The sequence below is a fragment of the Polypterus senegalus genome, chromosome 11 (genome assembly GCF_016835505.1).
Source record: "Polypterus senegalus isolate Bchr_013 chromosome 11, ASM1683550v1, whole genome shotgun sequence".
Lineage (NCBI taxonomy): Eukaryota > Metazoa > Chordata > Cladistia > Polypteriformes > Polypteridae > Polypterus > Polypterus senegalus.
Window position 1 is genome coordinate 114,942,346 of NC_053164.1, and position 27,279 is coordinate 114,969,624.

Here is a 27,279-nt window from a genome sequence, read left to right on the forward strand (position 1 = left end):
ATTCCTGGTGATTTTATGCATAGTATTACGTAACTGAAATCATAAACGGCAGAACCTGCAGTGTGGGGTGGAGATTGAAGAATGTATTGTTGTATCATTAAATTCTGTGCCAATACATTTTACATAGCCAGTTGAGCAAGATTCTTGTTGCAGTGGTGTGGTGGCATGGAAGCATTGTTTTAAACTAAACTGATACGCTACATTATATTTTTCATCAAAAGCCTTAGATTTTTGAAAGCACCTAAACCACTTGCATTTCATTTCTAACTTTAAAGTGCAAAATAACACTCACAAACTTTTTATGGTATGTCATGTGCACATATGACAAAAAAAATACAGGTGAAATGAAAAATACCAATTATATGATGGAGCTAAGCCATGATGAAAGAAAAATGAAGCACCACAATTATCGAATTTTATATGACACGCTTAACATCTTTTTGAATGATTAAAAGAAATTAGTAACTTTCACTGCTTCTTTTTGGTAGATATTTCCTCAAGCCTATAATATGATGAGGTAGTTCTGACTTGTGATTCGTAGTCATTTTAAAACAACTATGCATTATTTTTAATAATAATTATAACAGTATTGAACACCTCTGCTGGTGAAGTCCCATGTTAAAATGTAATCCTATGGCAGTCTTTATGTAATAGAGATAAGATGCTTTCCAGGATCCATGACTTAAATAACTCGAGGGCTCACAGTTTTGCAGATTTTTCTAGGATGATTTTCATCACATATAATGAAAGATAATGAGTAATTCTATGTTTAACTTTTTGTCCATGCTTATCATCTAGTTGTCTATAGAACACAGACAGCAATTCACATCTGGGCAGAATTTTTTGCAGTGAAGAGAGCCATGCCTTTCGAGGGGTGAAAGGCTACCACAGAGAGAGACAAGCAGTGAGGTGAAGCAGATGACCAGTATTTTTTATAATAGCTGAATCTCACATAAATCTCACATGTGAATTTCCCCTTAGGATTAATAAAGTATCTATCTATCTATCTATCTATCTATCTATCTATCTATCATTTTTTTCTGAAAATTATATGGATGCACTGTTTTGCAAAATATGTCTGTAATATAGAAAATACTTTTCTTTTCACACTGAACCTAATCTTGAGTTATCTGCCATGTGGGAACATATACTCCAGTTTTTTTTAGTAATTCTGTATATGCAGTCCTTTCACCAGGACTCTAGAATTGTCAGCCATAGTGTGCCAATTATGTAGCTGGGGCTTCAGCCAGTAAGGCATACCCTTTTATAAAGAAGTACTCAAATAGACCAGTTTCACCCAAGACTACACTATGCACAGACCATGTTAAGGATGTCTGCTCTCACCTCTAATGTTCAGGAATTGATAAGTTCTCAGTTCCCAGGAGAGAAACTACAGGCAAAACAGCAGTGAAAGCAAAATGTTCTTCTATTCAATTTATAATCTATGTACAATACCATAAGCAGAGGCAAAGGCAGAAGTACAACATAAAGTGTACAAACTGGACTCTTGTAGCTGCAGCAGTTTTAAGATCATCTTCATTCTCTGTCTAAGATGCACATTGTTAATTACAAGCCTAAAAAGAGGCAAATTCGCAGCTGTTTACTGTATGTCATTTCTAGATTTAAAAGTAGTTGACACTCTCTGTCTCTGTTTGGTTTGTTACTGGTTTATACAGTATCTCGTGTCTATAGGCATGCCAATCCTGTGAGTGCTGAGGAATGACATCTTCTTATCCTTATTCTAAAGAAATAGATAGATATAACTTTATTTATTGTGTTAAATAATAAATCTACAAAGACACTATTTGGATATTTGGATAAAATCATTTGTTAAGTAGAAAACCAATCAATTGCTAAACTTTAGCCAAATCAAACAAAAATAGCAATTGTTGGACCTTAACTAAGTTCAGAAATTCCTGTAAAGTCATTTTAGCATTTCAGTCTGTTAGCTCAGTCTATTTAACAATGTCTATGCAATCCCTCATGTCAGTGAGCCACCATCATTAGAATGGAACCGAGAAAATAAGATATAATAATAATAAATATAATTTATAATTAAATATAAATAATTTCCAAATTATGAAAATTGTGCGAGTTCTTAAATTTTTATCCACATATCAATGTGGAATCTTGAAACATGAATTAATACTAAGTAACATTCTTGGCTTGAAAAATTGACATATTCAGTAAGTTTTAAGGGTTTTGTTTTCACATTTGGATTGCTTCCCTTTGAAGCCAATTTTAAACCACTAGAGCAAGCATATTTTATATTTTAAAAGTCTTCCTGTCAAACACAATTTCAGATGACAAATTAATACATACCATAACTTTGAAGAAATAGCTTTAACTTGAAAAATAACAAACTTATTCTTAAAGAGATTGTACATTGACATGAATATTTGAAATAATAGATTGGGTAAACAGCTAACTTACAAAGAGAACTGAATAAACTAAAAAGTGAGACATGACCCAAAAAGAGAAGATATGATATGAATCAACAACAAAAGTTTATATTCTCACACATTAATTTGACAAATTTTGTAAAAGTTATTTTTTTGTATGTGTTTCATGATTGGGGACATTTGTAGCCCACTTAAGTGAAAATTATTGTTATTATTATTATTGTTATTATTATTATTATTATTATTATTATATTGAACTGTTAGTAAGTTGAACCTCACAGTGGTATTGTGGTTAGCCCTATTTTATTCACAAATGCAGGAGACTGCACTCAGATCTCAGCCTGGGCATATTCTGTGTGGAGTTTGTGTGTTCGTCCTCTGTTTGTGTGGATTTTTCTCCTGTTACTCCAGTTCTCATCCTACATGCCAGCGACATGCAGGTGAGGTTCATTGGTGATTTATTGGTAATTTAGATAGATTGAATAATCTGAGTAACATATTGTTGCCATTTTTACAAGTTGGTTCCTTCATTGTTTTAAGCCCCTCTTTGATGCATACAGGAAAATGTGAATTTTGAAAAATAACATTCATAAATTCTCTTAAACCATTTAAGTGCCAAACTCCAGAAAGGGCACCAGTCTGTCAGAGGGCTCACTGAACAATCACTCATTACTCACCAATTAGCCTAACCTAACCCAGAGTAACTGGAGGAAAACCCACTCTAACAGAAGAGAATACGTAAACTCCCAACAGACAGTGACTGGGCCTAGTATTCAAACCCAGGACACTAGATCTGTGAGGTATCAGAAAAAGCAGCTGGGCCATTGTGCCATACATTCAGAAAATTGTCGAATATAATGTCTTTCACAAAACAACACAAATAAATGAAGTCAACAGAAGAATCTCAGTTTTATTTTAAATGTATGTAACTTAAGTATGATTTATGTAGTATTTGTTTGACTAGTTGCCTGGATTTATTAGGTTGTTAAAGTGAGGTGGTGTGGGTGAACACTGTCTTGCTTAGAGCCCAAAGATATCTCAAGTTCTAATTCCAGATTAAAATTATTTGCAAAAGCTGTGTTAACTGGTTTACACCACTTTACAGGTTTGACAATGAATTCATATTATAACTAGCTGTTCTTACGTGAATCTCATATTTATGCTCCTCAATATGATAAAAAGTCACAACCATTATGAATAAAAATCTTTAATGCAATTAGTACAGTATATTTAAGAACTGATAAATCAAACAGCACCGTAACATACCTGTACATGTCTTTATTAAATAATGAAATCATTAAAAACAGAGTGTTTCTGTTCATCTTATCTAAAGGGAATATAACAATGGGGCCTGCAGCCTAGTAACTGGAGACTTTTAAATAAATATTTTATGACTGGCTTTATTGTTGAAGTAATGTAGCATTTACAACAGGGATTTCCAGAGTTTTTACTCCAAAAATGTTTTTAAAATGTTTCCTTTATTTATTTTTTTAATGTTATGGTTCTATAGGTAAGTTAACATTTAGCAAAGGCCATCTATACAATTAACAAACAATACAAAGCAAACGTCACTGAGTGTATAACATGCAATATACTGTGCAAACTCCTTGGCTTGAGGGAAAAATGGTAGGTTGATAATTTTATGCCATAGAGCACAAAATGAGAAGAACTGAGTATCAACATTTGAGTAAAATTCTGACAGCTATCCAACATTGTGATATGGGTTATGTAGATTATTCGGGGAGAAAACTTTAAGCTCTAGCTTAAATATATGTGGGATCGCTATTCTAGATGTTCAAAGATCAAGCAGTATATTGAGCATTAGATAGAGATAGATAGACAGATACTTTATTAATCCCCAAGGGGAAATTCACATACTTCAGCAGCAGCATACAGTACTGATAAAAACAATATTATCAGAGAGCATCAGCATAATGTGTAGTCCCCCAACCAAAACGTTTCCCTGCTTGCCTCTCCAATAAAAATAATTAAGCTAATTTGCCTCACCACTTTGAAAATTCCCAGTAGATTTTTCTACTTTAAAGAGACCGGTGCATTAGTTAATCTTTAGAAATAGCAGTTCAGCCTCCAGTTTTCAAAAGATGAATTATGGCGTATGTGCAGAAATGTTATTTTATTGATCTTTCGACCTACTAGTCTACTCTAAAAATGTTTCCTTGTGTTTGTATTTTCATCTTTGCAGGGCAAACTGAAAATTTTCACAATGCTTTTGATGCCAGTTCCTTAACACTGGACAAGATACCTTTAGCTGTTTATACAGGACTGTACGCCTATTCAGGATGGTCAGTAACCTTTTTATCTCTCTTTTTGTCGTTAATGTCTTTTCTTTGCCTTGTATACATAACTCTGGTAAATTCATTCTGGATTATGTAGTCTTGGTGCTTATAGTTTTAGAATCTCTTGAGTTTGTGTCTGAGATTTAAGACTGAAAAAAGGTCAGTCCATGTTATAGAGATTTGTATAATATGGGAACTGGGATCAAGTAGTGTAATAGTCGATAGGACTTTAGAGATCTTCAAATCCTGATGATTTTGCAAAAAATGCATGAATATGGATTAACCTGCTGAATGGCCTGTTCTCATGAGTAGTCTATGTATGCTGTAAAGTGCCAAATTTGCTAAATTGTAGGTAAATGATCCTGAAATGAACAACTGCTGTACTTAGCTCAGTTCAATTAACACGCTACAACAGTTCACGTGTTGAAATAACCCACTACGGATAACAATGGAACCCATGTGTTGATGCTTACTAGAAATGACGTTAACAAATTCAGTATCATTGTTCATGACTCATGTTGTCTTTTCAGTTTTTTAAGCTTCCTGTTAATTTTCTATTCTTTCATTCATACATGTGTAAATTTGTGAAATTAAAATTCTTAATGGTGCAGCAAGTGTTGTGACTTGTCCCATTGTGTCTGTTCTGGCATGAACATTAGATCTGAAGGCAGTTGTTGATCTTATTATTATACTGTAATAGAATTCTACTTTTTTTAACAGGTATATCTTGAATTTTGTCACAGAAGAAGTCATCAATCCTAAAAGGTATTGCAGTTATGTCACCTATATCTCAGGAAGTGGTTGTAATGAGGATATGAGTTGTTAACAATTTAGCTCCAAGGTATATGGAGACAATCATTTTGTCAGTCATCTAAAGTTTAAAATTCATGGACTTATTTAATTAAGCTATATAGGCTAAACTTGTAAGCTGTTTGTCTGACAATCAAAAATGGATGAAAATGTTTTTATGAATTGATGGGAGGACCTTTTATCAACATGCACACGGTTTTCTGCCACCAGCCAAAGTAGGATCTTATTTAAGACTACGCATTTGTGTCTCATCCTGGGTTTAATTTGGCTATGCTGAATTTACAAAAGACAGTTTATTTTTATCTAGACCAGGGGTCTCCAAAAAATGTTACATGCGAACGTTTCCACACTCAAATTGCTATGTATAAAACCTAAACTTGGCGTAAAGCCTCGCACATTTCCACGGTAGCTCATACCCTGGCATGCATAAGTTCTGCACTCGGTTTTGCAGACTATCGGCACCCAGCATCAAAGCAGTGCTACTGTACCTGTGTGGTTACCCTTTCTTTCTTAGATCCACATCCACGATGGCTGCTTTATCAAATACACTGAAATTAACTGCATATTGTTCATAAATTTAAGGCACCTGATTGTAATCAACCTGTAACAATATAATGGTACACAGAATGGCAAAACTATTCTAAATACAATAGCTGCTTTAGCGTTATTACTCTCACTGCACCTTCTTCTTCTTCTTTCAGCTGCTCCCATTAGGAGTTGCCACAGCGGATCATCTTTTTCCATATTACTCTCACTGCACCACTCGGAGTATTTATATCACTGTATCTGAGTGGGGAATCACAGCTGTACAGCAGCTGATTGGAAAGAGAATTATCGGTATACAGCATCAAGCACACACTGCCTCAGCCATGCTCTCACGGCAAACGCTTCAGAGCCTTTCCTGTACTGACCTCGCAGTTCAAAAACAGTACAACTACCTCACTGTAAACTTGCGATACAGTTACAGTATAATATTGCACAACCTGAGCCACGTTATAAAGCACGTATTTACATATGATGACAATATCAATTTTAAGATGAAATGCAACAAAACATGTTTATTACATTATACAGATAAAACTTTAACTTCATTTAAAATATCTATATTCTTAATAATTAAACATGTGAGGACATGGTGCTGCAGCACTAGCGAGGCGCTGGCGCTCCGTTCACGAATTGTTCCTGCCTCGCACTGTATTCTTGCTGGAACACTGGAAGGATAGATGGATAGAATAATCAAACATGTGTTATGAAGATACAGTTAGGGCCATAAATATTTGGACAGAGACAACATTTTTCTAATTTTGGTTCTGTACGTTAGCACAATGAATTTGATATGAAACAACGCAGATGCAGTTGAAGTGCAGACTTTCAGCTTTAATTCAGTGGGTTGAACAAAACGATTGCATAAAAATGTGAGGCAACTAAAGCATTTTTTAACACAATCCCTTCATTTCAGGGGCTGAAAAGTAATTGGACAAATTAAATAACTGGAAATAAAATGTTCTTTTCTAATACTTGGTTGAAAACCCTTTGCTGGCAATGACAGCCTGAAGTCTTGAACTCATGGACATCACCTGGGTTTCCTCCTTTTTAATGCTCTGCCAGGCCTTTACTGCAGCAGCTTTCAGTGGCTATTTGTTTGTGGGCTTTCTGTCCGAAGTTTAATCTTCAACAAGTGAAATGAATGCTCAATTGGGTTAAGATCAGGTGACTGACTTGGACATTCAGGAATTTTCCACTTCTTTGCTTTAATAAACTCCTGGGTTGTTTTGGGTCATTGTCCATCTGTATCATGAAATGCCGCTCAATCAATTTGACTACATTTAGCTGGATTTGAGCAGGCAGTATGTCTCTGAACACCTCAGAATTAATTCAGCTGCTTCTGTCCTGTGTCACATCATCAATAAACACTAGTGTCCCAGTGCCACTGGCATCCATGCACGCCCAAGCCATCACACTGCCTCCCCCGTTTTTTACAGATGATATGGTATCCTTTGGATAATGAGCTGTTCCACGCCTTCTCCATACTTTTTTCTTGCCATCATTCTGGTAGAGATTGATCTTGGTTTCATCTGTCCAAAGAATGTTTTTCCAGAACTGTGCTGGCTTTTTTAGATGTTCTTTAGCAAAGTACAATCTAGCCTTTCTATTCTCGAGGCTTATGAGTGGCTTGCACCTTGCAGTGCATCTTCTGTATTTACTTTCATGCAGTCTTCTCTTTATGGTAGACATGGATATCGATACGCCTACCCCCTGGAGAGTGTTGTTCACTTGGTTGGCTGTTGTGAAGGGGTTTCTCTTCACCATGGAAATGATTCTGCGATCATCCACCACTGTTGTCTTCCATGGACGTCCAGGTCTTTTTGTGTTGCTGAGTTCACTAGTGCTTGCTTTCTTTCTCAGGATGTACCAAACTTGCCACTCGTAATATTGTAGCAATTTCTTGGATGTTTTTTTTCTGTTTTTGCAGCTTAAGGATGGCTTCTTTCACCTGCATGGAGAGCTTCTTTGACCGCATGTTGTCTGTTCACAGCAAAATCTTACACATGCAAGCACCACACCTTAAATCAACTCCAGGCCTTTTATCTGCTTAATTGATAATGACATAACCACGGACTTGCCCACACCTGCCCATGAAATAGCCTTTGAGTCAATTGTCCAATTACTTTTGAGCCCCTGAAATGAAGGGATTGTGTTAAAAAAGTGCTTTAGTTGCCTCACATTTTTATGCAATCTTTTTGTTCAACCCACTGAATTAAAGCTGAAAGTCTGCACTTCAACTGCATGTGAGATGTTTCATTTAAAATTTATTGTGGTAATGTACAGCACCAAAATTAGAAAAAAGTTGTCTTTGTCCAAATATTTATGGACCTAACTGTATTTCAATGTTCCTTTAAAAGTTTTGAAGAATTGGCGTTCTAAGCTTACAGATGGCTTAACGTCTATTACAGAGCTGATTGTGTGATGATTGCGTATTTGGAGAAAGAAAAGGAAGGACAGGAATTGGAGGTTTGTACATTTGAAAAAGAGAGTACTGCTACAATAAAGTATTTCATCAAAGGTCGCTCATGGCGCAGCAAGCATCTAGCGTGAGACATGAACAATCACTGCGCCACCGTGTTCCAATGTTTGATAACATTCTTTAACTCCTATCATCATGAAAATAATAACACCTATACATCTCAGCACAGGCAGTCCCTGGTTTGCATATGAGATAGGGACTGTTGGTTTGTACTTAAGTTGAATTTGTATGTAAGTTGGAACAGGTACATTATTTGAATAAATGCTATTGTTGACCGACTGTAACCAAGTGCTCTGCCAATGAATGATGGAGTTTCACCTCTTTCTGACATTTTTATTATTTCTACTTTATTTTCAATGGTGATGGTTTTTGTCTTCTTTACTGTATCACCAGCACTTGCATCAGATTTGTGTTTCAGAGACTTTCTTGAAGGATGAAGACAAATGGTTATGATGAGCTCTTCTGCACAGCACTGTACACACTATCACAGCAGGAAGGCACCCGTCCTCAGCATGTCTGATGTATAGGGTGGGCCAGATATAATTATGCAATTTTCATTGCGCTATAATTTATTCAGTTTATTACATAGAAAATCACCCAAAAAATCCCAGACCATCGAGAAGTGTGAGAACTGAAGACATGACGAATCGTCTTTGCGCTGAACTGGAATCGTCCCTACATAAATCAAAGTCATCCAGACAATCTGGATTTGCATAATTAGATCTGGGCCAACCAGTTCTGACAAGAGACAACTTCCTGCTATGTGCGTAACAGTACAAGCAGGCTTGCTATTGAGAACAAATGGGGGCAGCGATGGGCGGTTCATCACCAGCCCACCTCACAGTCACCTCCACTACAGCATGCTGCCTGCAACGTCTGCAACACCACCACCCCCATTCAACATGCAGCCATCTGAGGCACACTACAACCCCCGCCGCCCTGTTCACCCTCAATGGCCTCCATTCAGCCACAACTTGGTCACCGCTTGCAGCATTACCCTAGCCCATCTAGAACGAATGGGGCAGCCATGTGTGGTGGGTAGGCAGTGAAACCGCTTGCTGCTGACAGCCGGCCGAGGGACACTACACTGCACAAGCAGCGAAATCGTCTCCCTCCAGCCTCCCTCCAGCCACCGCTTGCAGCATCCCCAGACCAAAGACGGAGCGGCAGTTACTGAGGTGCATGCGTCACAGCTGCGGCACCGTTCGTATGACGTAGGTCGGATGTCCGTAACCTGGAGACTACCTGTATTTTAATTACTCATAGAGCTGTAATATTACGAATGTAATGGATTCTGTGCCCTGTCGGAGGAAGAGATTGCCTGGAAGTACGTAGTGATTCACACACATAGAGCACATAGAAGATCAAATACAAAACAAAGCATTTAATGTGCTACTTTAGTTACGATGGGATTTGAGAAACTAAAAGTAAATTAAATGATTTTAAGATGAAGTTTATGATGTTCTACTTTAATGACAAAATAAACTATGTGATTGAAGTGGAAATTTCGAGATTAAAGTTGACATTTCATGTTTTTTTTCCCACTTTGTGCCTTTTTTTTTCTCTGTACCCTAATGAGGCTTCATATGACACTTGGACGGTGGGCTACGACTCGCCTTTTCACGGCGACTTTGAAATGTGACAACTTCTTTTTAATTTCAAGCACTGTGCGACTTTGTGAACTTGAGCTTTTGAGTTTCTCCGACACGCTATGTCACTCGATCAACTTCCTTTTGTTGTTTATCCCACTGTTTAAACCAACAAATAGTACGTTTTCCTTTGCCTTTTGCCATTGCCTTTTCACAGAACACTGAGCTTAAAGGCTTTTTATATTGATTTGCATATTCAAAGAGGCGTAATTCTCGGAGGAGTTGGGGTGAGCCAGCAGGCGCTTGCACGTGCGTTAATTTTCATGCTGACCGGGATTAATGTAGCAGAAGAAAGTGGAAGCTGGCGTTCGCACAGATTTATGCATCTGGATTTTTTTGTGCGCATGCACATTTCTGCTTTTGTGCTTATGTCATGTTATAGTGCAAATTCTATGCACGGCGTTATAAATGAGGCCCCTGGAGAGCCACTGTGGCTGCAAGTTTTCATTCTAACTCTTTTCTTAATTAGTGACCAGTTTTTGCTGGTAATTAACCATTTCCTTTTATTTTAATTGTCTTTTCTTGAGATTCTGACTACTAAATGAATTCTTTTTTCCTTAAATGGCACCTAAACATAAATTTAATGTGAAGTGAGCCAACAGATGACCAACTAAGTTGGGGCCTCCAACCAACTTCACATTCAGTTTCATAATTTAAAGGCAATTCTTGTTGCTAATTAAACCCGTTATTTAATTGCATGGCGCTAATTCTGCCATGCAAGACATTTCCAAAACTGTTGATTTTCTTTTTTAAGAGGGCTGTCAAAATTCTTTGAGGGCCTGAGCAGATCATCATTACTGAGGTCTTCACCTTTCTTTATTTTCAGTTATTGTGTGATGGATGCAGGTTGTTATTTATGTATTGGTTCATTTTGTGTCTTGTTTGGAAAAAAGAAATAATTAAGGGGCCTGAGTCTTAAATTGTGCATCAATTAAAATTAAGGCAAAGAGTTAATAAGCAGCAAAATCTGGTCACTAATTAAGAAAATTGTTAGAATGAAAACCTGCAGCCACAGTAGCTCTTCAGGACTGGAGTTGGGGAATCCTGATCTAGACCTTTTTCTGAAAATGTACGGATCAAAAAGAGGTATAAGGTGTTGTCAAAATTTTAAGGGGAAATGTTTTTCAACCCTCCTAAAAACTTTTAAAACTCCAGAATACTTATTTTAATGAGTTTTGAAGTTGCTAAATTGTATGGACAAAAAGGTTAGTGTCACAAAAGGAAACTGTCTCACTAATCTACCCATATTTTGTGAAGTTAAATTATACATAACCAATGGAGTGATATTCAGATCCCAAGAAAAGGACAGTGGTGTCTTGCTCCATATTGTTCAAAGTGGTGGCTCTGAGGCTAAGGATCTGCACTGGTATCCCGGAGGTTGCCGGTTTAAGTCCCCATCACTGCCAAAAGAGATCCTACTCTGCTGGGCCCTTGAGCAAGGCCCTTAACCTGCAATTGCTCCAGGGGTGCTGTACAATGGCTGACACTGCGCTCTGACCCCAAGGGGTATGCGAAAACTAACAAGGTGAAATGAAGAACAAAAAAAAAGCAAAACATTGCACCCCCATATCACTATTATATGTGAAAGAGTAAAGCTATAATGATACAGAATAATATAAAGGTCAACATTTAATACCAGAGCCTGCGAAAAAACTCCGGCCCACCTTAAAACCGTTCACACCTTTCCACCAGTGTCCTTTGTCCTCTAAATGTGCCGATAAAGACAAGCTGCAAGCAGCTGGCTATTCCATCCCCCCACCGACTTAGAACGTGTACGAACTTCTCCCAGCTTATGCCCTTCATTGATTATATGGGAGTGAAGTGGAGTTTTAGAGTGGAAATAAAAGATCGTTATTTGGAACACACGCATTTCATGTATGTTTCCGTTTCTACAGTAATCTGTGTAAAAACATTGTTAAAACAGAAACTTTTTCATATTTTAGTAATAAATGTTACAAAATGTAGGCATAAACTATAAAATGTGTGAAGCCTGAAGTCTAAAGATCAAATAAACACTTTAACAAAAGGTTCAAGAATGATACAGCAGCTTCCGTGGTGTAGCGGTAAGATTTGCTGACTCAGGGCGCAGCAGGCTTGCCGTGCCTCAGAGACACGAGTTAGATTCCCCGATGAGGAGAAAGTGTTTTTTTTTTCTTTTTAACCTTCGCTGCTCTGCCTGTCTGCCTGTCTGCCTGCCTGAACTCTGTCTATCTATATACAGTAGTAATAACAGTACTTTTATTATTATATAGGTGCTTCCCTGTCTGCCTATCATATAGTGCCTTTCCTTCCTATCTATCTATATATCTATCCTCTTAGCTGTTTTTTGTATATCTATTACTAGCAAAATACCCGCGCTTCGCAGAGGAGAAGAAGTTTGTTGAAGAAGTTATGAAAAAGAAAAGGAAACATTTTAAAAATAACGTAACATTTGCTTTCTATTCGTTTGCATAAGCACAGTCCTTCACCAGCAATTATTTAATGTTTGCCCAGATCTGGCACTTAAAAGTTTCTGTCGCAATTTTGCTGAGTTTGTGCCAAACGCTATTCTATCCCTGACCATCTCATCTTCGTTTGCATAAGCACAGTCCTTCATCAGCAATTTTAATTTAGTTGCAAATTGATCAAAAGTCTCGTTTATACCCTGCGTCCTCTCATTAAACTTGTATCTTGCGAATATCGTATTCGTCGTAGGCATGACAAACGCCAGCGGCAGCGTGTCTATAAACTTCATTTAAACTTCTGGTTTACACCGTGCTTTGTTTACGCAGTAGCTGCACTTATGAATATGCTTGTATGAGTCACTCGCTTTATATTCTTTTGCTGCCTTCTCAATTGTGTAATACGTTTTTGTTCAGCGCTCTTTGGAGCTCTTCCTTGTTCTCTACGCACTGCGTTCACAGTCAGTTCACGTGAGCCGCTCTCTTGCGATGTCCACGGCTTTATTTAATGTTAGCTAAGACCCAGCACTTAAAAGTTTCTCTCGCACTTTCGCTGAGTTTGTGCCAAACACTATCGTTTGCATTAGCACAGTCCTTCACCCGCAAATATTTAGCGGCAGCGTGTCTATTGGATTGCCGCTGATGGATGGCCTTATATGGGCAGGCACTCAATTACATGGGAGGCGTGACGATGAGGGACGCAACTCCGCCTCACACGGCGACCAAGCTGCAGGCTATGGCCGTATATATGTACATAAGTATTTTATGACCGTTACGTGTAGAATTTCAAAATGAAACCTGCCTAGCTTTTGTAAGTAAGCTGTAAGGAACGAGCCTGCCAAATTTCAGCCTTCTACCTACACGGGAAGCTGGAGAATTAGTGATGAGTCAGTCAGTGAGTCAGTCAGTCAATCAGTGAGGGCTTTGCCTTTTATTAGTATAGATACAGTGCCTTCCCTGTTTATTCATATATCTAGTGACTTCTCTGCCTTGCTGTCTGTCTCTCTCTCTCTATTACGCAGTGCTCTGTCTGTCTGTGTGTTATGGATCTTAAAAATAACAGTTATAAGGACACTTGTTCATGTTAATTGCAGTCTCAATTGTTTTAAAAGGAGCATACCACATGAAAATATAATGATCTCATTAACTGACAGTGCATACCAATTTATAAATTTTATGTCCGTTTGAGGCGCTGTTACAGAAGGCGTGAGCTTATTCAGTGCAGCAGGATCAACGCACAGTACATGCAATATTATTTGAAACCGAACAGCGTCAGATCGGGCGTATATTCAAACACGATCTGACACTGTTTGTTTTCAAATGATATTGCATTAGTGCAATGATGTTTTCACATATATTGTCTCTTTCTTTCATCTTGCGGTTTGTAATCAGTGACCGCGTGGTTTTTTTTCTCCACATGTTGCTGTATGCTGTTTCTTTTGTACTCCAGGAGATGCAGAGGACAGAATAGTACAGAGCAGTAAGTTCAGTGCTATATGCAATCATCAGATTCAAATGTTAACACTTCACACACACATGCATGGATCATCCTTCCTACATTTACGTGTGTACCTGTTACAGTGTACACACTTCTCTCTATGATGTGGTTTCTATTACACACCTGAAAGAAAGAGACAATATACAGTATGTGAAAATATTATCACACTAATGCAATATTATTTGAAAACAAACAGCATCAGATCGGGTGTAAATTTATGCTGGCGCTGTTACTTAGAGTCTTATTCAGTGCACTCCAAGAACATGCAGGTGGCCAGTTGCTGTGTGCTACAACATGCTGGTGGTGATCAACTCACACGTTCTGTGCAAGGCATGCACAGGGTCACTGAGAAAAGAAGAGTGTTCATGGCTCAGCTTGCAGAGAAACTTCATCATTGCATCTTACTAGAAAAGGCGATGGAAAAAGAAAAGGAGGATTCAACATCGTCAAGCTTCTGTTCCAGAGAGCCACTTTCCCTGGGAAAGTAAACTGAGTCAGGACGATCCTTGTGTGTATGTGAACTGTTAACATTTGAATCTGATGATTTCGTATAGCGCTGAAGTTACTGCTCTATACTATTCTTTCCACTGCATATCCTGGAGTACAAACGAAACAGCATACAGCAAAATGTGGGGACTGGCAAGATCGGGGGAAAAAAAACATGTGGTCACTGATTACAAACCGCAAGATGTTATGCGAATGAATATGAATAATGTTGCATCCTTTCCATTGTCTCAAAGCACCACTCACATCTCCAGTTATTTCCAGTTTCAAATAAAAACTAACTGCGTCAGATCCCTGGGTGGGGGTTGGGGCACTTGTATGTATCGTGATTGTGATTTAGAGGGAATAAAAGTGGAAAAAAAAGGTTACTATTTTACTAGTACTAGTACTAGTCCTAGTTTATTCTGTTTTAAAAATGTGTTTACACAGATTAGTGTAGAAACGGAACACACATGAAATGCGTGTGTTCCAAATAATGATCTATTATTTCCACTCTAAAACTCCACTTCACTCCCAGATAATCAATCAAGACATGAGCTAGGAGTTTGTGCATGTTCTAAGTTGGTGGGGGATGAAATAGCCAGCTGCTTGCAGCTTGTCTTTATCGGCACATTTAGAGGACAAAGGATGCTGATAGAGAGGTGTGAACGGATTTAAGGTGGGCCAGATCTACAAGGTTTTTCGTAGGCTCTGGTAATTCTAGTGTTAAAAAGCTCATCAATATTTGCTTTCCCATTATGCAAATATACCTGGGCAACACTGGGTACTTCTACTAGTCAATGATAGATAGACAAGAAAACACAGAAAATTAATAATTAAACTAAATAATGTTCAATAAATTAAATGTAGAAATATTGAAAACAATAACAAAATCAATAACACAAAATACCAAATAGCACTTTAATGACAACAAAAAGATTAAATAAAAAAAAATGTTTGAAGCAGGGGTAAACTCAAAGACATGTTTTCTTTACCTTCAGCATTTTATAACTCTTTTAATTCTTGTTTTTCTCGACATATTACCGGTAATAGGCCTATAATCAAATTGAATTTATTTATTAATCATCCTTCTACTTTTAAGCCCAGTATCCTCTACACAAATTTCAAATTGAGCATAATTGGAATTACAACAGAATACAAGGTTTTTTCCACCTGATGCCCATTTTTGCCAGGATGAACCTCTGTACTGGAATATGAAATTGCATTGAAGTGTGTTTTAAATATACAGTGCATCCGGAAAGTATTCACAGCGCATCACTTTTTCCACATTTTGTTATGTTACAGCCTTATTCCAAAATGGATTTAATTCATTTTTTTCCTCAGAATTCTACACACAACACCCCATAATGACAGCGTGAAAAAAGTTTACTTGAGGTTTTTGCAAATTTATTAAAAATAAAAAAACTGAGAAAGCACATGTACATAAGTATTCACAGCCTTTGCCATGAAGCTCCAAATTGAGCTCAGGTGCATCCTGTTTCCCCTGATCATCCTTGAGATGTTTGTGTAGCTTAATTTGAGTCCACCTGTGGTAAATTCTGTTGATTGGACATGATTTGGAAAGGCACACACCTGTCTATATAAGGTCCCACAGTTGACAGTTCATGTCAGAGCACAAACCAAGCATGAAGTCAAAGGAATTGTCTGTAGAACTCCAAAACAGGATTGTCTCGAGGCACAAAACTGTGGAAGGTTACAGAAAAATTTCTGCTGCTTTGAAGGTCCCAATGAGCATAGTGGCCTCCATCATCTGTAAGTGGAAGAAGTTCGAAACCACCAGGACTCTTCCTAGAGCTGGCCAGCCATCTAAACTGAGCGATCGGGGGAGAAGGGCCTTAGTCAGGGAGGTGACCAAGAACCCGATGGTCACTCTGTCAGAGCTCCAGAGGTCCTCTGTGGAGAGAGGAGAACTTTCCAGAAGGACAACCATCTCTGCAGCAATCCACCAATCAGGCCTGTATGATAGAGTGGCCAGACAGAAGCCACTCCTTAGTAAAAGGCACATGGCAGCCCGCCTGGAGTTTGCCAAAAGGCACCTGAAGGACTCTCAGACCATGAGAAACAAAATTCTCTGGTCTGATGAGACAAAGATTGAACTCTTTGGTGTGAATGCCAGGCGTCACGTTTGGAGGAAACCAGACACCGCTCATCACCAGGCCAATACCATCCCTACAGTGAAGCATGGTGTTGGCAGCATCATGCTGTGGGGATGTTTTTCAGCGGCAGGAACTGGGAGACCAGTCAGGATAAAGGGAAAGATGACTGCAGCAATGTACAGAGACATCCTGGATAAAAACCTGCTCCAGAGCGCTCTTGACCTCAGACTGGGGCGACGGTTCATCTTTCAGCAGGACAAAGACCCTAAGCACACAGCCAAGATATCAAAGGAGTGGCTTCAGGACAACTCTGTGAATGTCCTTGAGTGGCCCAGCCAGAGCCCAGACTTGAATCCAATTGAACATGAAGAGATCTTAAAATGACTGTGCACTGACGCTTCCCATCCAACCTGATGGAGCTTGAGAGGTGCTGCAAAGAGGAATGGGTGAAACTGGCCAAGGAATGGTGTGCCAAGCTTGTGGCATCTCATTCAAAAAGACTTGAGGCTGTAATTGCTGCCAAAGGTGCATCAACAAAGTATTGAGCAAAGGCTGTGAATACTTATGTACATGTGATTTCTCAGTTTTTTATTTTTAATAAATTTGCAAAAACCTCAAATAAACTTTTTTCACGTTGTCATTATGGGGTGTTGTGTGTAGAATTCTGAGAAAAAAATGAATTTAATCCATTTTGGAATAAGGCTGTAACATAACAAAATGTGGAAAAAGTGATGCACTGTGAATACTTTCCAGATGCACTGTAAATAAGACAAGCTTTTCAAGGGCTGGAACAGGTACGTTATTTCAATGTGGTTATATCTTTAAGCTTTTTTATTTCTGTTTGGTTTTGTTTTGTATTTTTTTGCTGCTGTCTTTTTTGTGGTGTGATGACCAGAATTGCACAGAATACTCCAGATGTGGACTCATTAATGTCCTTTCATGTATATTAAACAATTTTTACAATATAACCTAATCTTTTATTTGCTTAGTTGATTAAAATATTGTGCCGATTGAAACCCCTAAATCCCTTTCATAGGTTGCTTCCTGTAGGACAGTGCCTTTAATCTTTTATTCATAATCGATGTTCCTTTTGACCATGTGTAGCACTTGTACATTTCTATGTTAAACTGCATTTTTTAAGTGTTCGTCTAGTTTTGAAGGTTGTCCAGGTTTCTTTGAATTCTTTTCAAATCAGTGTCTGCTCCTCCTCCATTTTTAGTGTCAAATGCAAATTTCACAAGTTTGCTAATTATCCTAGAATCCATGTAATTAATATTTTGAAGTTTTTGAGACCCCAAAACTCCATCAGCGCAAGCAGGGATTGCTTGTTGGCCGCCGAAGCAACCTCAGGTTCGCAGTCTCACAGCAATACATACCAGTTGGATAATGGTTGATGCAGGGAACAGTCTAACCTGGCCACTAAACTGGCACCACTACTGCTTGTTTGTTGTGTCTGTGTATATTAAAGTGGTAGCTCCCATTTGAATAAAGACCCTGACTGTGCCTGTTTTGACTAATAGTAAAGTTGGTTTTCCTGAAGCCTGTGAACTCAGTGTCTTCTCTTGGGTGCAAGACAGTGACTCGTGTCACAATACAAATAAGAAAACGGTAATGGCCCAAGGACTGACTCCTGAGGGACTCCACTGTTAACTTCACACCACATGGAGCATTCTACTCTTGTATATACTCATTTTCTCCTGTTGGTTAACCAAATTCATATCTAGTTTTGTAGATTATTACTAAGCCACAAGGTTCCAGTTTCATAATGAATCTTTGGTGTGGGACTGTATCAAATTTTTTTTGAAAGTCTAAGTACATTTTGTCATATGCTTTTTTTTGTGTGAAATACTCCAGCTGCATATAGCGGGTTGGACAATGACTGACTCCAGCTGCCTGTTAAAAAAGATATTAAAAAATTGTCAGGATCTTCCTCTCGTAAAGCTATGTTGGCTGTTATTTAGAATGCTAATTTTATATAGGTAATTTTCTAGCTTGTGTATTGTTACAGCTTCTATAATTTTGCATGGTAGAAAAGTAAGACACATTGGTCTATAATTACCAGGATCCATGTTATTTGCAACCTTCTAGTCCTGTTGTACTTTTTCTTTCCTTAAGTGACTGTTCCAAAATGCTAAATAATGGTTTATAATTGACATCTTTCATTTCTTTCAACACAATCAGCTATACCTGGCCACTAATAATGGAACAAAGAACCTTTTAATGGATCCTGAATTGACCTTAAGCTGACATTGATCAGAAAATTGTAATTTAAAACACCATTACTAAGAACTGAACACAGAGACAAATAATTCTAACCCAACTTACTTTGTCCTGCTACTTCTTGGCGTACCTTCTTTCAGACGCAAGCCATTTTTCTCACTGATTTTGCTGCAAAATTGTAATACCTTCTATCTGAAAGAGCTTTCATAGAAGTGTTTAGTATTATTTACTGTGACTGGGATGGTTAAAGGTAAATGTTTGTTAATTGTTTGTGTTTTTTCTTCAGAAACATCCCCATGTCGATAATATTATCTATGGTAACAGTGACAGTTGCATATCTCCTGACAAACATTTCTTATTACACTGTGTTGACATCTCAAGATGTTCTGGAATCCAATGCAGTGGCTGTGGTTTGTAAATTCACTTTTAATAAATATGAAAGGATACAATGTTTTGAATTAGAATGACTTTACAATGTCTGCCTGGTGGAATAGTGATTAGTACTGCTGCACTAAAACTCTGTGCCACTGCCTTTCTGTAACAAGTAGATTCTTCCCTTTATGTATGTATTAAGTGTTTATTCTAAATTGGACCTGATGTAATTCAGTGTGGGTGTCCGTGTAAGAGTGCTTTTTGTAGGACTGGCACTCTGGCGAGCACTGCTTTCTGTTTTGCACACAGCAAAGACTAGAATGTGTTCTGGCATCTCACAAATGTGAGATGAAAGAGACAGGGCCTGTAATTAGATGAATGGATGCATTTATAGAATAATGTTACCACATAACTACACTAAACTTCCCTAAACGTTAAACATTTAAAAGAAGGAAGATTCAGATGTATTTATGTTATTTTTCTGAAAAAAAGGCATCCACTTAATTATCAGTGACTCTAGCAGTGTCCATTATTCATTTAGTGCTTTAACTCATTTTCTGTTATTGTAGACCAATATTTTAAGTTTGTATTGCTCTAATGATAGATACAAATGGTCACACTGTTCTGCTGTACCTTTGTGACCAATAATTATGTGATTTCTTTTTTTTTCTGATGTGAGAAATAGATTTTTGCAGAATGTTTCAAAATGCTGTTTTCAGACTAACAAAATCTCTTCTGAACAGTACATCTTTAAAGTTGGGATCCTAGTTGATTTCATAAGTAATCTGAATACTTAATATTGGTCATGGTAACTGATAACTGCACTCAAAAGTATTTCTGTGTTATGTTTATTCTGCTGAGCCATGATTTTTCTTTGCCAATCTGGTGTTCATAACCAGCTATCTAAAGGTACTTCTTGTCTTGCTATATGGTTGCGAGACATGGACGCTGTCCAGTGACCTGAGATGAAGACTGGACTCCTTTGGTACTATGTCTCTCCGGAAAATCCTTGGATACTGTTGGTTTGACTTTGTGTCGAATGAGCGGTTGCTCATGGAGTCCCGAATGAGGCACAATACCTGCATTCTGAGGGAGTGTCAGTTATGGCACTATGGCCATGTGGCGCATTTCCCCGAGGGTGATCCAGCTTGTAAGATCCTCATTGTTGGGGACCCAAGTGGCTGGACCAGGCCAAGGGGTCACCCACGTAACACCTGGCTGCGGCAGATAGAGGGTCATTTCCGGAGGGTAGGACCGGGCCGCGTGTCTGCCTGGGGGGTTGCAAACCAGGATCCTGAGCTGTTTCGTCATGTAGTGGGTGCGGCAACACACTGTATCAGTGCATGGTCCCTAACTTGAGTTGACTTGATAAGGTACACCTTAATACTTTAGATCTGTGATGTTGCAGCAGCATTCACAACTCTATTCACAGGCCTGTTTTCTGAAAAGAAAACTTATGGAAACTAATTCTTGTGTACAATTTGCATGAGTATATAGTTACATTATTTCAACATTTTAGAAAGTCACTTCCAGTGTTATCTTATAACTCAGTTCATACATTTTACACTCAACTTAAATCTCATCTGTTTATAAGGCTTTGAATTCCTGCTAACATCCTTGCTTTCTCTTTCGATATTCATTTCTTTGATCAGATTCTTGTTTTTTTATTCTTTATCTAGAACTATACATTGATTTCTTGACTGGTTTATAGTTTTTTATTTTTATTCTTGATTATTGTTTTCTTGTGCTAATCAACAACTTTTGTTATCTTTATTTAACTATTTACTTTGCAGCATGTGCTGTATTAGTTTCCATATTGTAAACGACTGACTTTGTATTTCTGTTGGTATTGTTACTGTTATGTTTCAAGAACTTTTGACATTGGAAAGATGCTTCAAAAAGATAGGAATATCATTTAAAATAGTAACAGAGCTGATGTCCTACTTTCTGGCAGACATTTAAAAGTCTATTCTTCGCATTCTGGAAGTTCCACAACTTTAGTATTTTCACTTAGTTCCTTCAAAGATTTGTATTAAATTGTATTCACTTGTAGTATCTAATTAAAAAAACAGCGTATGACCCAACATCTTCTAAAATTGTAATTGTTTTGAACAGTCATGTTATTTAGATCCCTATAATCGAAGTGGATGTACTGTAATTCATTATACTTCTTTTGGACAAAATGGTGCCATCTAGAGAATACTGAAGAAAATAAAAAGAATTTTGTGGATAGTTTCTACTTTGACATTTGGAGTTGAAAGGGCATAACCATATCTTGTTAGTAATGGGTCCCCTCAGAGCAAAGCAATTAGGCAGTCAAAGGCTTTTTGTGTTTCAGATAAAAAAGTTGCATTTGTGCAATGCATCCTTGTAATATAAGAAACATTTAAGTCTTGTGTAAACAGGTTCATTTAAGGGATTGAAAAGCATGCTGGTATTTTAATGTAACATAATGACATTTAAGCTTAAGCTTTCAGTCAGCCATTTAGGTAAACCAGAGCTAGTCACCTTTCTATTATGCAAATTACCCTCCTTTTTAATATAAATGTGCAAACTTGTGGATGCAGTTATGCCTAAAATTATTTCAGATGTTTCATGAACTACTTAAAACTTGCCATTAAACAGTTGTAAATTACCCCCACAAACAATGGTTCATTTTCAAATTGCTGAGGCAAAATTATAACCAAATTATAACCAAAATTGTCTTAGGGCCATGTCACCTTAGATGACTTTTTCAGTGATTTTTAGATGTAGCTCTCATTTACATAATTTATTGAAGGCAGTTGGCAGCATGCTCTGGGACATTTCCAGTCATGTAATATGACATACCCAGCAACTCACTAGTCCATAGCTTGTCCTGACAAAATCAAACAACTTTGAATTTTATGTTTAGTCATAGGGACAGGCTCTGTGTTCATGAGAACTGGCAGTCAATGAATGTTTAGCTGAAAGTACAAGGCATATAATGCAGAGACAAGGAATATAGAACATGGGTGTTTTGGACCTCACAGACAGAAGGGAAGCTCATCTGCCTGATGTCTTTGTTTTACGTACCACAACAGAACAAAAAGAAAAGAGGGACAAGACTGGGACTTAACTTGCCATATCTGTTAACCCACTGTACAGCACTGGTTCCGTCAGGTAGCACGTTTTTAGCTGTCACAAAAAGGAGTGAGTATGACTGCTGGGAGGTTGGCATGCAGTTCCTAAATTTTACAAGCCCATCAATTTTCAGTCTTGTAAATTGAGTTGATCCAGTGACAAGATCAGCAACTACAGCTGACGAGTCTGACATTCCCAACAAGTAGAAGTCGCATAATGTGACATCAGCTTTATTATTTACTGTATGACCCCTTTATCTGTAGATCATGACAAATATGTCTGAAATGCTTCTTTTTAGTATAATTAAATCAAGTGACAAGTTTCTGTAACATTCCATTTTAGAGAGAAGAGTTAGTCCAACTTGCAATTTATTGTTTTTATAAGCAGGCATCAGTTTGCGGAGCTAGGAGGGAAGCAAAACACAGGTGCCCCCTGTCAGTGTGTATTTGTTCCATTTTATTCCTTCAGTCAGTCAAGCATCTAGAATAACACTTATTTATTTGGATATGTCTTTTGCTTATTATTTTATGTACTGCCATCCTTTGATTCCACTTATCTTGTTGTGTTCCTGGGCAACAGTATACAGTAGTCACAAATAGGGAACACCTACCCTAAGTCTAATATAGTTCTGTTATCTTGTCAAATATCAGGAGCTGGTGTGAAATGACAAATTTAATTAAAGATCATTGAGCATTACCCTTAATTGCTTTAGGAAATCAGTAAGGTTGTTGATATAAGGCCTTCTGAAATTGGTGATTGCTAAAAGAATGAGTTTATTATTTATTAGGGAAATTGTAACCAGTATTTTGTTCTTTGCTGTGAGAGGCTTTCAGGTCTTTCACTAACTTAATCAAACTTCAGCTGGGATTATCAAATGTAGCTGTTCTTATCTTTATCTGTTGAATGTCTTGGGAATGCCCTATACTCAGGTTATATAAGGAACAATGTTGCTTATTTGATGGTCAATTTTCTGTTCACAATTACTCCAGATACTCTGAAAGTGTTATTTGGAGTAAAATCGAATGGGACAAACTTCTGCTATGAACATTGCACACCGCACTGCTTGTCTGTCATCTTAACTTACTCATTTAGAAGACTCCTAATCTACTGTCCATAATTCAGTGGGAGAAAGATGTTTTATCTTGGTTAAAATTAAGAAAAATGAAGGTGCAGTACAAAGCTTTTTCTAGAATTTAGCAAGAAGTCATTAATACTGCCATAAAACAACAAACTCAGTTTTGTTAACCTTTGTGATGTGAAGTGGGCAGGGGGACAGCTGGAAACTTGTTAAGAGTAAATTTCGCACAAATTTTAGGAGTTTTTTTTGGACACAGAGAACTATAAACACATGGAATAAGTTTCTTTGTAGTGTTGTAGATAATAGGACTTTAGACACCTTCAAACCTACACTTAATTTTATTTTGGAGGAAATTAGTGGATAGGATTGGCAAGCTTTGTTGAGCTGAATGAATAGTATTCATTTAAATTGTTCTAATATTTTAATGTCTCAATATACTGTATATAGCTCTGTAAACTCGGTACGGGATGTGTGTTGAGACTATGAAACTTAACATGTTTGTTGTAACACTGACTTGTATTTTACACACTGTTTTTTAATATATAAAATCAATTAAAGAAATAAATGTTAAAAAAAGTTGTTTTTTTTTTTGTTCCTTTATGATGTACAGAAGCAGCATAGGTAGAATATTTTCTATTTTTTATAATGTCATTTTACACTTTGTTATTAACCCACGTGCTCCATCAGTACAAATGTTGATGTGAAGCTTTTTCTGTCAGGCAAAATGACTTTGTTACAAAATACAATATATGCAACACAATTTGTTGGCTCTTCTACTATGATGTTCTCCTTTAGAAATTTGCTTAAACTTTGGTTTTGTTTTCTTCTGTTTTTGACTATGAATATGTGCTGTCAATTTTAATATTGTAGTGTAGTGAGGAGAGTGTGTTGAGCAGATTTAAGGAGTACTTTGAGAGGCTGATGTGGCAATAGAGAATCAGGAAGTACAACAGATTAGCAAGGAGTAAGTAAGGACAGCTATGAAGGGGATGAAGAATGGAAAGGCTGTTGGTCCAGATGACATACCGATGCAAGCATGTAGGTGTTTAGGAGAGATGGCATTGGAGTTTTTAACCAGATTGTTTAATGGAGTCTTGGAAAGTGAGAGGATGCCTCTGGAGTGGAGAAGAAATATACTGGTACCGATTTTTAAGAATAAGGGGTATGTGTAGGGGGATAAAATTGATGAGCCACAGCATGAAGTTATGGGAAAGAGTAGTGGAAGCTAGGTTAAGAAGGAAGGTGATGATTAGTGAGCAGCAGTATGGTTTCATGCCAGGAAAGAGCACCAGAGATTATTTGCTCCTTGGATATTGATGATGAAGTATGGTCAAGGCTAGAAGGAGCTGCATTGCGTCTTTGTAGGTCCTGGAGAAAGCATATGACAGGGTGCCTCGAGAGGAGCTGTTGTATTATATGAGATGAGGTTATAATTTTGCCATTACTGAATCATTGCCCATGCAATATTATTTAAATGGCTTTAATAAAGTATGGGTTATTTTTCATGACCATTCATAATTTTCTCTAAGGCTGTTTGCACTGATTGGACATGCAGAAGTTTCAGACATGTGTTACAGAAAACATCCACAAATATCTCCTGAACAATCAGATGCATGTTGTTTGGCCATGCAGCTATGCCTTGTGTTATCTGTTGGCAATTTTTGTTCTATGTTAAAAACGACAGTAAAATTTTAATAAGCTTTATTACCTTTTGCCAGACTTTCATATTGTGCTGTTTCAATCCAAACAGCATGTCCATAACTCTCTCCAGAAATATACAGCCTAAGCTGCTTTTAGGAAGTTATCTGAGCATCACAGTATGAGGTTAGGAGCATGCACTGATGAAGTGCGTTGCCAAACCACCACATGACTACCACCTCAGGATCCCACATTAGCACCCAAGTGCAGAGGGTGACACCTCAGCACCACACTAGTTTGAGTAGAATGGAATGGAAGAGTGGGAGGTTTTTTACAGTAGCTGGAGTGCCAATAGTGGAAGTACCCCCGAGGAAGACAGGAATTGTTCAATCAATCAGTCTTTATTCAGTCACAGATGAGTTTCTCGGTTTCAATCAGTTTTTAATATTCATTTTCCTCTCTCCCCCTTACTTTATGAAACAGCATCTAAGCATTTCATCAAATCAACCAACCATTTCTTTTTGTGTACTTGTTAAGAGGGGCCCCAAAGAAGGAAAGGTCATCTTTCCTGTGTCTATCATACGTGTTCCTAAAAAAGGAAGTTGCCCAAGTTCAGCTTACTTCACCTTATCTTATGACAGACACCTGTATGAATAACCTGCCGTTATAATAAAACAGCTTTTAATCCTTAGTAGTTTGCAAGCAGTTAAAATTTCTTTCACACAATCCTGCCACCAACCCCCAAATTTTCATTTGCTTGCATGACTGGATGCTGGTTAACATCATGCCCAGGATGGAGCAATTGCAGGTTAAGGGCCTTGCTTATGGGCCAGCAGAGTGGAATCACTTCTGCCATTAATAGGATTTGAACAAGCAACCTTTCGATTGCTGTGACAGATCTCTAGCCTCAGAGCCACCACACTACACAAACATTTGTGAGTCAAAAAACAACTTAAAATATTTTCTCCAGGCATCTAGTTGTGATTTATTTGGTTCTGAGAATATCTGTATACATGGACAAATAAGTTATCGCAGCAGAATCTTAAATAGTGGTGCAGTGATAACATCACGTGTTGAATGCCTCATGATCATGTGGTGGCAACTGGGTGTCAGTGCCAACAACAGCAAACCTGACTCAACATAAAAGATTTTCATAAAGGCAAAGTAGATGCAAACAAATTCTTCTTCTTCCATAACAAAAGGAACAGAAAATGTAACAAAGCTAAGTATCCTTCTGGAGATTTCACAGGTTTCTAACAACAACAAAATATGTAATGTGAAAGTGAAATCCAAAAGAAACATAATGCTAATAACGAGTAAAAAGTATATCAATAAATAAAGCTTAAAATTAGAGAAATTATAAGCAAAACTTAAACTTTAAACTCCATGGAAAATAACAATCCGCAAATTGAAATTACACCTGATACTTTAAATATTGTTGACGTATCCTTCTATGTTGTTATTATGCAGATTAAAACTATTTATTTTGTGGTTTTAAATTTTCATTTTAATTTTCTTTAGGCAAGTTCATCAACATTTTTTTATTTTTATAATGCCTGTTCCAAGTCACATGGGGGTGGTGCAAGATGTCACATAAGTGGCATATGCAGTATGACATTATTACAATGTCGAATTACAGCACTTGATATTTAATCCTTTGACTCAGATAAACACTAAACTTTCTCTTGCAGTCTTAGTTTAGATAGGAGTTTAGGAAACTTGTTTATTTTTTTGCTTTTCACCCAACATTTTTAAACTTTGACCATTTTTTTTTCCTTATTCTATCTTTTAGTATATAACCTAAGCCTGTCTTTAACCATTCTTATCAGATTCTCCTTGTCTTTGCTTATCAGTTCTTATCATTGTCTGTTCTCGGTACCCAAATGTGGCAATTGGTGCCACGGCCCACCTGCCAAGTTGTTTGTCTGTCTATGGTAAAGTCATCCCTGATGGAGGATCAGCGGAATCATGGGAAAGAGGGGTCCTTTCATCGGAGCAACGTTTCAGCCGTGGAATGGCCAAATGGGGAGGCAGCTTGATGGATGAGGTCTCCAGGACTCTAAAAATATCCAAATCTTATTACTGTATATGATATCATCCACTGTTAAATTCTGCTCAGTACTTCTAAAATTTTTATTATTATGCTG

At 37.5% G+C, this 27,279-nt stretch overlaps 1 protein-coding gene across 1 annotated transcript in view; it reads left to right on the forward strand.

Moving 5' to 3' along the window:
- The window catches only part of LOC120539458 (cystine/glutamate transporter-like), a 92,183-nt gene that overhangs the window by 48,867 nt on the left and 16,037 nt on the right, over positions 1-27,279 (forward strand). Inside the window, exons 5-7 of the mRNA XM_039769531.1 lie at positions 4,606-4,705; positions 5,420-5,464; positions 19,229-19,352. Coding sequence (XP_039625465.1) covers positions 4,606-4,705; positions 5,420-5,464; positions 19,229-19,352 — 269 coding nt within the window. The remainder of the gene's footprint in view (positions 1-4,605; positions 4,706-5,419; positions 5,465-19,228; positions 19,353-27,279) is intronic.